Raw genomic sequence first — 12,588 nt, 5'->3', positions numbered from 1 at the left:
GAGGGGGAGGGGGGATGGATGACTGGGAAAAAAATCTGCTAAAACCCAGACGAAGAAGAGCAACAAACACTGCTCAGTCACGCAGTCTCAGGTTTGTCCAGATTCTAACCCCAAGCATATTTGATATGGCAGATGCTAGCTGTAAAACCCCAAACCCCACACTTCATTTCCGTTACCTGATTCCACATCCAGGGAGTACTTGTCAATGGCCAGGTTCATGGTCTGATAAGCAGTATTGCAGAAGTCTTCCAGAATCATATATACAGCATTGGTGACATTACGAGGCACAGGCTTTGCAAACTTCATTCGGCTGTTCACCACAATACTACCATTTCTGAAGTTTAGGATTTCAAGATTCTGGAAGCCCGTTAGATTTGACTGGAGGTAGGGAACCAGCTACAATGGGAAAAAACAATGACAGAAAAACTACTATGTCTGACTACATATCCAAGCTAACTGACCCATTTTTATACCAAAGAGACCAGGTGTTTTCTCCAAATCTAATAGAAGAATTTACCAAGCTCAGGCACCTACTGGCAGGGAGCTTGAGAGCTTCACATGATTTCCAAAAAATGGAATAACTTACAGCAAGCTTCCTAATCTAAAAGACAGAATTGTAATCCATAGGATGCAATGATCTATCTTGGCCTGGACAATCAAACACATGACAAGTGTTGTCCTTTCACTGGACTTCCCCTTCAAACACTTGGCTCTGGTGACTAATACCGTGTTGCACCTAAAAAACTCTATTAGCCATTGGCTTTTCAAGAGATGAACATAATTCACTCAGCAACAGATTTCACAAAAAGTCACTTTGAGTACTTGCGTGTTTTTCACTGTAGCTATATTACTCTACAGTGCCAAATATTTTACCCTTCACCCACTAACAGAGCAAAGAGGAGACAATGGAAACAGGTGAACATAAGAGTCCTGTGGAGTCTTTGACACTTCACCAATTTGCATCTGTTGAGCATCTGACTTGGTGCTAGTCCATATTTGAGAGACTTATTGTTGGCTTAATAAATTTGGTCCATATAAAATGAAATGTCAAAATTTGAAAGAATAATATTCAAACTTAACACTTTCAGAACAAATTCCCCCAACTTCAGGATACAAGTAAACTCTATTAACACCAATGAGGTACTCACAACCTGACTCCTGTAATTACTTCAGAGTCAAAGTCTCTCTGTCTCTCCTCTTTTTCATACACAGAGGGAAAATACTTTTATTGCTTACAGCAGCTGAAAGTAACAGATGTTTATTATAAAGTTACTCTTACCAGTTCTAAAAACCGTTGCTCCAGTGCCTTATATTCAGGGGAATTTTTATTGAATAGGTCCTCTGAAAACATCATGTTGGTAACCCGTAGGCTAAAGAACACCACTAGAGCTCGTGAAGATGGGGCAGTATTGATGTGATTTTCATGAGTGGGCCAAGCGACACTGGCTCTTACAGTAGAATGAACATTTGTAGATAGCTCCATGTGACTGCTAGTCATGCTGCTTTCCTCCTGGTTGACCACAGGAGTGTAGTATATTATGCCCACATGATCCAGCTCCACAGAAATGTCCCCTACTCTTGTAGTCATGTCCTCTCCCTCTGTTGCTGAGCTAGCCATAGGCTGAAGTATTGTAGGCTGTGCAGTAGGGAAATCGGAGAGAAGATCAATAGGATTCTTTGTTACAGTCACTGCTGCAAACAAGCTCACTTCAGTGTCAAAGCTAATAGGGGCCTGAGTATCATGGTCGGTACTGGCCTGCCCAGTGAAGGCCTCTGAGTCATTAGTTACATCTAATAAATAAGGAACTATGGTTGAGCTTTCAACGGCAGTTTCTGCTTCAGATTGTTGCGATTCGAGAAACTCATGCTCAGATGCCTTCTCAGTATTGTCAGCTAGCTTAGTATCAAATGGTTTCAGGGGAATTAATCCAGAACCTTCCTCTACTGTCCATAGTAGCTCTGGAGTTTGTTGCTCCTCTACAGAAATGTCAGTGACTATTGCTTCCATAGAAGGAGCAGCTGTCTGAATTATTTCTGGCTCAGGGAGCCCAGTCTGAGAAGAACCTATGTCTGCTTGTCCTGTTGGAACAGCTGTATCTGAATGGCTGACTGTGAACACTACTTCCAACTTTGCCCCATCCTCATTTTGGTTTCCTCCTACTTCATAAATGATTTGATGATCCTCACTGGAGTCCTCAGAATGTTCCAAGTTATATATCCCTGTAGAGGTAACAAAATGATCTTCTAAAGAGAAATCTATTTCCTGCGGTGGGAGAGAGGCCTCTTCATCAAGCATGTCTAAAGAAGAATAGTCTACTGAAGGCTTCACAGCAAGGGATGGCTCTGTAAATGAATGATCATGCATGCCTGAAGCCTCAAATGTTTGCAGGAACAGTTCCACATCCAGCGCTTCTTCTGTCCCTGATGGAGGCACCTGCTGAGTTGTAGCCTCTGAAAAAGTAGGTGTCTTTGTTTCAGAGCCATCAAAGAATTCCTTCCTTGCACCAGTCATGCTTTCATCCTCATCTTCAGTAGAATGACTGTGTAACTCCTCCACTGAGTTAATGATATAATCTATGATTAGTTCTTCAGGAGGATCCTCAGCTCTCATTATCAGAGATTCATTATCACCATCAAGCCAGAGACCAGGAAGAGGATCAGAAACTGGCTCTAGTGTTGCTGCATCCAATAGCCAAATGTTTGATTCTGGCTCTTGTCCTTGTCCTGAAGCATCAAAAGCTGAACCTGATCCATCCTCATATATCATTTTACCTCCAAGATACGTATCAGGTTGCAGAGGTTTCACTTCTAAATGGGACGGAGCCCTCTCCAGGGTGTCATGCGATATGGAGTCCACATCAATAAGCTTGATCTCATCTTGCTTTCCTCCCTCAGTACTAGGTTCTATCACTGATACAGAGGCCATAGTTGGTACAGAAGTTACGGGAACCATAGAACTGCCTGGGGCTGGCATTTCCTTTGGCACAAGGTGAGGGGCCAGACTTGAAGGAAAAAGAAAGCCTTCTGATTCTTCAATGTCTTCAAGACCTAAAAAACCCAACCAGGTTCCAAATTAACTGGTGCTTCTGCAATTCCACCTTACCAAATTCTATTTCCCTTATCCACCTAAGAATTAGCATTCCACATTTTTCCCAAGAAACCTTGTGGGCCTGTTCATGACTAAGTTAACAATTTTGCTGATCTCTCCCACAGTTAAATCCAGCTAATAACCTATTTGATAACATTTTCTGTGAAATAGAACAGCTGACTCCCATACTACGCAACTCTACAAATTCAGGAACAACTAGTTTTTTGCTGCTATAACCAATTCAATTTACAAATGTGTTCCTCACACTTTGAAGTAGAAACATGTTGAAGGAGAAAGTGACTACAGAATTTGTATTCAAGGTATAAGAGTTTCTAGAATTATTTTGGAGAGGACTGGCTGCTGTGAGCACAGGGAAACATTGGGATTTCAACTTTGGTTTTGATAAATCAAACGAAGTGAGCTTACCATCATCTGAAGATGCAGGGATAGAAAGGAATTCATGATAGTCTACAGGAAATCCACCATCTAATGTTGATGGGGTGACCAAATGTGAGATCTGGCTGGTCTCCTCTAAAACTAGCTCATCAGGGGAAGAAGTAGTGTCAGCTTCAGAGATGATTGGAATTTTTGGTGTTGAACTGAAGTTATTCTCAGAGTTCAAGTTATCTGGCCTTAACCATATTGCATTGCCATTAGACTGTTCACCTTCAAGGGTGAAATCTGGTTCAGTGAAATCAAGTGGCAAGATATTGCTGATAGTCGATTCATCTGCTGAAGGCCACTCAGCTAAAAGGGGCTTATCCTGAAACACAAACCCATAGTGACCTATTATAACAGAAGTTTTGCCTACACAAACTACATACATCACATAATTAGCAGCAACTGTTAACTAGTAGTGCCTTCTGCTTAATGGGCTCTTATTCCGTTAGTAGAATGGTATTAAGAAGTTCCAAGAGGATTAGCAATGGGTGTATTTGTGGGTATAGGGCAGGGCTGCATGTGCCCCACCAATGTGATGTGTGTTCTAAATCAATCCATATTCATTCCAAAGGAAAAAAACCCACATGCATTCTTTAGAAAGCAGTAGCATTTTTTGGGAAGTGATATTTGACAGCAATGTGATACTGTGGGATTAGAATGGTTACCATTTATGCACATCTGCTTTTATCAGATGAAAGCTTTTATAAGCTGAACAATTGTAAAATATCCAGGAGATGCATACAGGACACTTGATTGCTGTATGGAAACTTGTCTCTCTTCATGTAATTTATAAGACTTTTTGGTACACAGTTTTAAAACCTATTAAGAATGTGGACTCTATAGTAGGAAAAATACTTCAAACTTACATAACGCTTTTCATCTCCAAGCTGAATGAAATGCAGAAAGTAAACAAAGAGTATAAATGATGAAAAACAAATTGGATTTCAAAATTTTTCTTTTTCTTGCCATCCAGTGGTGAACACTCTGTATGTAGTACCCATTATGCCAACAATGATTATTATTATTTTCATTATAATCATAATGCTGATCAATTTTCTCTCTCAAACATTAACCTATCCATACAGTACCTCTGGCCATGTGTAGATGAAGCGAGGTGCATGTGTGCATGACACTTTAAAGTGGGCTAAATGCTTTTGCACTGCTTTAATGGTGTCGGTGTCTGCACACCTTGGCAGCATATTACACATTAATTACAGCCACTGTAGGAAATTGGGCAGCATAACACACCTTAAATGACTTGGGATGCAGCAAACTAAAACTCCTCAAAGGAGTTGTGCCCCTACAGCCACAGAGAGAAGCACTGGGCTCCGTGCAGCTCCACAGCTCTGCAGGAAGTCCTGCAGGCAGCCTGACAGCAGCCCCGGAGTCCCCCCAAGAAAAGTGGCAAGCCTGATCAGGCTTCCCCCCCCGAGCCTGCCTGACTGCCTGAGCTGTGTGGGGTCCCGGTGCTTCCCTCTGCAGCTGTGGTGCCCCCCAGGACCACCCAAACCAGGTGCCTGAGGGCAGGTACTGCCTGGTGGGGGGCAGCCACTGCTGCGGAGGGAAGCACCAGCCCCCCAACCCCCACAGCCCAGGGGCCAATCTGCCTGCCAGCAGGTCGCTCTCCCCTTCCTGCTGCTGGAGAGGCAGGTAAAGTCAGTGGGGTGTGCACACAACATGGGGGTTTAATTGGCCCTAAATCAAAGCAGTGTTTTTTAAAACCCACCACTTCAATTTGGGGCCCCCGTTTCATCTACACACACCCTCTGTGAGGAAGGGAGGTATCCCCATTTGACAAACAGGAAACCAATGCAGAGAGTTTAAGCAACTTGACCAAGGCCACAGGGGAATCTTTTCATAGCTTTGACTAAAATTCAAGAGGTTCCTGGCTTTCAGTCCTTTGCAGATACCTAAACCAGACCTAGATGGGCACAACAAAACTCCTACTCCAGACTGGACAGTAATCTGGTATGGCAAAAAAAATGTGGGCAGGAAACTTTGTCCACAATTTAAGTAAGAAGCGTTTAATAGTGAAGAGTTAACCCATCACTTGATATGGATAGTGTATGAATGTCTCAATGACTGAATACTCATTCTGATTCAAAAGCAGGAACCAATTCAACTACATTTGGAGTCTGCCTTTCTTTCACATCCCTTGAATGGTTGCTTTACTTGCATTTATACTCCTGAAAAGCTCATATATTTGTCAATTTCAAATTGGAGGCCTATTTAAAAAACTTGACTTCTGTGTCATTTTGAGTCTCTGTCCTGCAATGAGATTAATAAGAGAAGAAACTGTAGACAGAAAATGTGTAAGAGTGGACCTGGACTAATTTTCAGTGGAATTCTGTCCAGCTACAGATATCCATGCTGGTAGATAAGCCTACACAACAGAGACCCTCAGGAACTTATATCATTTATTAAGTAAGGAAGCAGGAACTATACCACATTATTTACTTCGGAAATCAGTAAGAGTGGGAAAGGTGACTATTTACAACACACTCTTCATAAATAATCTACATCAAAAATTTATCTGATGAAGAAATTTACAAATGATTTTGAATAATGAATACATCTGAATATGTAGTGTTCTGCATTTGAATGATTTGGGAATACGGGAACAAATTCAATACTCCAAATGTGCTATTTGTCATGAATTATTTGTTCAGCTCTAGTTAACAGGCATTAGAATTCCTCATTTTATTAATAGCCTTTACTCCAGTATTCTAAGCTGTTCATATTTTAGCTATGGCAAGGTAACAATGACTTGAAAAAGTATACAAGCGCTCCAGTAACTAGCTTTTTTAGCAAAATTCATCAATATGAGTAAAACTGGATTTTATTTTGTAAGATTAGAAAATTCACACAAGTACCAAAAAAGGATGAACATAGATGTGGGTGGCAGTAACTCCTCAGTGCAAAAATTTTAAATGCAAGAAGCAGTTGCCAGGAATTGCACTTCATCATTTATTTTAATGTGGATAGATGTTCCTATGACAACTAATAAAATTCAAAGATTCTTGTTATGGATAGTATATTATATTAACAAAATTTAATATCATATTGGCAAGTTCAGTTTTTGCTAATGTCATTTGAAAGCTTTACAAATATTACAGATCACTGCAAAAACAAAAACAAAAATTCAGTTTTCCATTTCTTGGTGCCAGAAAGACATCATACTCAAACCCAGGGGACTCTCCTTACTCCAACCAAAAAAACGAAATATTAAAGTCTGATTTAAATCCTACCTGTAGGGTTTGTGGGAGATCTAATGATTGGGATTTGTAAAATCTGGAAGGGTGAATTCAAAGTGAATTAAAAGTATTGGTATCACCCATAAGTGATTATTTTGCAAAGTCGAAGGAGCTCCATACAATATCAAGAAATTAAATATGGCCTTAATAGTAGAACTGCTTTTGAAGTTGAAGTAAATGATTACAGCAGGACACACTGTCTTAATGTCGCAACTGCCCATCTAATAACAACCCTTACATTTGCTTATTTGGGAAGAATAGATAGTAGATCTGAGCAAGTAATACTTTTATTGAGAGGATCAGATTTATTTTCTCTTTGTCTATCAGCAGGTCATGATTTTCTTACAATTATCTGTAATAATTTCCCAGATCATTTCTATATAGAAGATTGTACATAGGAGTTCGCTACATGAATAGCTAGGCTTTAAGGACTCCTGATCAGAAATGTGTGTCACCTGGTATTATTTTCATCCTTTGAGTGAACGAGCATAGCTTATAGAATTAAAAACAGAAGGCAGGGCAGAGTAGCACAATATAGACTAAATAATGGAGAGAGGCAGACACGTTTTCATAAGCAACGGCTTACTGTGTCAGATCTAACTAAATCTAAAGCTCTTGCTTTCAAAAGCTTATGCCTCTGATTTAGTTAGTCCATAAGGTGCTATTCTATCCCGCCTTCTCTAATTTCAGGCTAACATAGCTATCTCTCTTAGAATTGGTTTCTGATACAAATATATACCTTTACTTCCTGTAAATATTCTCCAAAATGCTCTTAAATTTAACAATCCTTCAACAATTTCTTCTCAAAAAAATCTTCTGCCTGAATATTTGCAGAAAGGGAACACAGAAGGCACAGAACCAGAGTTGTTTCATTTATTCACGTCAATTTTGAGAACATTTTTAATATAGTCCTACAGCTCTAGTAGACATAAAAGCAGTTTATACTCATTAGCTGGATGTCACCACATTGTAATGCAGTTCCATGTAATTTTCTAAATTTTGGTTTGAAGCCCTTGCTCAGGCAAAATTCTGATTGAAGTCAGTGGTGTTACATGTGTCAGTATAACATAACAATAGTAAGAATTTTTTAGTTAAATGAAATCAAGAGGAATTTTGCTTGAGCAGGGACTTCAGAAGTTGGTCTAAAAATAAGGGTCTGTCAATACAGCACAATTTCAGTACCGGTGAGAGGTAACAGAGCTAGTTTGGGTACCAGAAATAGTATAACTACAGTAGAATGGTGCTCTGCCCATGAAAATGTATCCCACTGGGAATTAGAGTACATTATCCCAAGTCAAGTGCTATGCTGCTTCTGGTACTCAAGCTAGCTCACTTACACAGCTGCATTATGCTGTGGTAGACATGTCCCAAGTGCATCTGTTCTCCAGAAATTCTCCGTATAAAATAAACATAATAAAAACCTCAGATTCAGCCATGAAACTTTAGTCGTTCAAAAACTAGAGCTAAATCTGTGGATTTCTTTGAGCTCATCTGTAGAAAAGTTGTCATGTTTTCTCTAAGGTGGGGAATTTCATTTTTGGATCAAAAATGGATTTGGAGAGGAGAGAATTTACATATCTATGAACAAAAAGAAAATACCAGCCAGCGTTTTTTCAGGTTTTCCTTTGTTTTACTGAGGTATTTGTGTAAGAGGGGAAACTTCCAGTGATATCTGTGCTTGTGTGGGTTCTTTTTTTAACTTCTATTTATCCAAGAATAAATTTTCCACTCGTATCTATTTCTTCCAAAAAGGTCCAATGATTCTCTTCAGTTGTGGAGAGTTATATCTTCCAGAGGCCATATATGATCCAAGTGTTATGAAAAAAGTCAAGGACTCCTAAACTCAACTCGGAATAGCAATAGCAAGTACACAGCACCTCAGTTGTAATGTAGGAGAAAACAGCAGGCACAGCAGGGGTGTGACACTCCACAAGCAAAACTTACCAAAAGTAAAACCAAACTAAAAGGATCCCTCTGATCGGATGGTTTAACAATGTGTTATGTATTTCTGAGCTTTCATTACCTATTTAAAATGTAGCAGTAAAACTTGGATTGTGACGCATTCCATCCTAGCTGAATGAAGCTAGTCAGACATGTTTGCAATTAGTGGGTCAAGGACAAATTAGAGTAACTAGAATGCAAATGTATCTCAGCAATGTACTTACGACATCAAATTCTGCAGGTTCAAGAACAACTGGATTTTCAGTATTCCACAATGGTTCTTCAGGTACAGGAGAAAGAATTTCTTTTACTGGGGAAACAAAATAAATACAATGTTCAACTGCAGTTTATACAGACTTTGTATTATGATTTATGTAAGATGGTCCAAACATTTTCAGAGAAACATGGAATGTCTGGAAAGCATTAAAAGCAGAGGATCAAGGAATAGTTCACTATCTGAAGGTATTTGTTTCCACACATGCACACACCCCAAGTTCTTGCCCCCAGTCACACTTAGGGAATTGAGTTAATTAATTAACACCGGCAACATTTCATAGTACACACCATTAATGAGCTGCAGAGAATCAGGGTCCAAAGCCAAAGAGATGTTTTCAAGGAAAGAATTCTTCTGAAGTATATCAGCAATATAATCTCGGAAGTCATTGATCGTGTATACAACAGTTGGGCTATCTCCTATCTCTGCGAAGGTGTCATCCTCCACTTTGTTGGACTGAAGATTAATTAGATCCCAGGTGGCATTAAGGATGGCTTTGCCATCAAAAATAGCAGCATAGTAAACTTCCACACCACTGAAGTTTTAAAAAGAGAAAAAAATTATAGATCAGAGCTAAAAAATTCCTAGCTATCAAATATTTTGATCATTCTGAAGAGACAAAATTGACACTTTCAGAAACAATACATTTTTGATGGCCTTGGTAAAACAGATTGAATTCCTTTTACTTTTGTTTCTTCCTTCTATAAAATAACTGCACTGTGAGTCAAAGTCTATACTTGGAAATATTCAGGCCACCAGACCATGGAATCTAGTCGTCACAGTATTTCCACTTATGAGTGGTGGAAATGCCACGAAGTCAAGAGTTTGACTTTATATCATGGTCATTAATGGTCACAGAAGTATCCACAAGTGGAAATACTTTGTGGATGAGAATCCAAAGGTTTCACCAAACCTTGTTAACACCATGGGTGGCTCCAAGGCATAAAGCAGCCTGAAAAAAGGTAGATAGATAAACACAGATATAAACACCTGGGAGTCTGTAATCACCCCTGTTGCGTAGCTAAAACCTGCTTTAAATGGTGTTCTTGATAGCACTTAAGTTGTGTTCATTTTACCATGTACGTCTAGAAAAGTTTGATTTATTTCAATGTTGTTTCTCCTCATTAAAGAGCATTTGTTTTGTATCTCTGTACAGATGATTTTTTTCATACCAAACCTACTCTATTTGATGAACTTTCATCTTAGAAGCATGTTTGGATTGACTTCCCTAAAAAACAACACAATGATCCATACATTGGACATGAGCACAAGGGAACTTGGGATAATTTAATATATTTTGGCTGTACATAGTGAGCAATGAAAAAATTAATCTATGAGCTGTTAGAAAAAGCTGCTCTAGAGGCAGGTTTTCTTCATGCTGTAGAGCTGGAATGCATTGCTAAGTAATGGCTGGGTTCAGAGAATCCTGTAGTAGTCCAATGGGGCCAAGTAAAGTGGGGGCATAAGCAGCAAATGGAGTTGTATTCAAATCAAAACCTTGATGAAGTTTTGCAGTGGTGACTGGCCAACAGTAGCCCCTTGTAGGTACGTCATGGGGACTGAATGTCAGTATGGCAAATGGAAATGAAGCAAAATAATGAAAAGTAGGGCAAAAATAGAATATGGTATGCTGGACAAAACTAATATTTGGATTTAATAAAACTATGCTTTCAGTTGCAGTTAATAATGGCAAACTAATAACTACTAAGTCATCATATATCTGAAAATGAGCCAAAACATCTGCTACTTGGAACAGAGCCTCTTTGGATAGTCATGTGCGTACTTTCATCCAGAAGTGAATGCTAATAGGGGATTGGCTTTATTTCTTTTCTGTCTGCACAAAGATTTGTGTTTTTAAATCCCATTTTCTAAAATCAAGTGCTTATTCTTTCTATGGTTGCTTATGGAAAGCAGATATGGCATATGCTCTTTTCTAAGGTATGCGTTAGAACTTGGCCTTGAATAAATTACAAACCTATAATTCTATGACTTTTTGTCATACAGTAATAATAATTTGAAAACTGCCTGCAAGAAATTTTTCCTCTTTGATGCCATTTCAGGAATCTCGCTGACAACAGGTCAAAGACATATGGGTTCCTAATTCAGTAAAGGCCAAGTATTAATTCCTTCTAATATGCATCTTAACTCCATACATATATACGGGATTAAGGTGGGGGTGGTGTAACCACTATATAAATATGCATGCATTCATGCATGTATGTGTGTACACATTTTATAACCACTATATAAAATATTCCCTAAATAGGCCTAGACATATTTCTCCTTTCAGCTGGAAAGGTTGACCATCAATAATGGCCTTGAAGCACCTAACAGGATTATAATTTGAGAGTTACTGTTTTCTTATTTATTTAAAAATGTCATAATTGTAAAACGGATTCCTAAATAAGGTTCTAGGTGCCTTGCCACAAACTACAAGAACAAAAAATGAAATAGAAGCTAAGCAGTCTTATTTTGTCCCCAGAGTTTCCTGCAAGAAACACAGCTAAATAGCTGATTCATATCTAGACAGACTCTCTCATGTGACACATTCAGATTATCACTGTAAAAATAAAATTGCATTAGACATATTTGCAGCCTGAAACAGGTCACCTCCTTGTGGTTTTAAGTAAATCCATCCCAGAAGATAATATTTATAAAGGATAAAGACTTCATTCTGAAGCCATAACCACACTTCCATAATAAGTGCCAGTGTCCTACCACTAACAAGCCTTTACCAGTATATACTGTGATAATATGTATTTAAAAAGTTGCCTTTACCTTTCATCCTGTGGAGACCTAAACATTAAAAAGACAAATAAGTATGAGAAATGAGGAAGAATACCATTTTACTTTAAAGTCTTCTAACAGGGGTCTTCTGGCAGCAGCTCTGAGATGCTTCAGAGCAGGCAAATATGGGGCAAAAAACAACAGATTTACAAATAAATCATTATTGTTATGAAATGGACCAAATTCTGGTTTCAGTGAACTCAGCTGAAGATTGTTTCTTTGATTTCATGGGGCCAAAAAAAAAACCTAAGAAAAACCAATTCCTCTTATAGACATTCGGCCATCTAAAGAATACCTTTCTTGAAGTCAATGCAGTTGCACTACTGTAAACGAGAAGATAATCAGGGCCAATTACTTTACTTCAGGGATAGCTCACAATCACATTTACTTTAAGAAATATAGAAGATGGGAAAGAGCAGGGCAAAAAGCTCAAACGTCAGTGCAGAACAGGCCAACTTTTATTTGTCTTTGAAAGCAAATTCAGGACTAATGAAAAGTACTAGACTGACCGCAGTGGAAATTTGTGAATGGGCAGAGTACACAGGACTTACCATACTACATTTGTTTGAATTCTACCTGCTACTTAAAGTGAGGGTGGAAAGATTAGACAAACTTCCATGCTTCCTCGGTGCCTAGTTTCTCTTACAGACAGAGCCAACTGGTTTAGCTATTAATTAGCTTGGGATGGGATGGAAGCCTTTTATCAACTCCAGACAAGAATATGGACATTTTACATTCAAAGATAAACTAGCAATTGACATATATTAACAAACCATGAGAAATGGGGCTCAAGATGAACTTGT

The 12,588-nt window shown here is 38.8% G+C and overlaps 1 protein-coding gene and 1 long non-coding RNA gene across 3 annotated transcripts in view; one reads left to right on the top strand and one right to left on the bottom strand.

Annotated features, from left to right (window-relative positions):
* Window positions 1-12,588, bottom strand: part of IMPG2 (interphotoreceptor matrix proteoglycan 2) — an 86,578-nt gene that overhangs the window by 16,687 nt on the left and 57,303 nt on the right. For both annotated transcript variants that reach the window (XM_019528660.1, XM_019528661.1), the window contains exons 9-14: window positions 11,777-11,794; window positions 9,289-9,533; window positions 8,949-9,034; window positions 3,515-3,851; window positions 1,280-3,048; window positions 177-396 (exon numbers count right to left, since the gene is read on the bottom strand). In XM_019528660.1, coding sequence (XP_019384205.1) covers window positions 177-396; window positions 1,280-3,048; window positions 3,515-3,851; window positions 8,949-9,034; window positions 9,289-9,533; window positions 11,777-11,794 — 2,675 coding nt within the window. The remainder of the gene's footprint in view (window positions 1-176; window positions 397-1,279; window positions 3,049-3,514; window positions 3,852-8,948; window positions 9,035-9,288; window positions 9,534-11,776; window positions 11,795-12,588) is intronic.
* LOC109305646 overlaps window positions 1-12,588 on the top strand; it is a 473,981-nt gene that overhangs the window by 458,673 nt on the left and 2,720 nt on the right. The window lies entirely within an intron of this gene.

Source organism: Crocodylus porosus, unplaced genomic scaffold (assembly GCF_001723895.1).
Source record: "Crocodylus porosus isolate Cpor-Errol unplaced genomic scaffold, CroPor_comp1, whole genome shotgun sequence".
NCBI lineage: Eukaryota > Metazoa > Chordata > Crocodylia > Crocodylidae > Crocodylus > Crocodylus porosus.
This window is presented reverse-complemented; position numbering and strand designations above follow the sequence as displayed.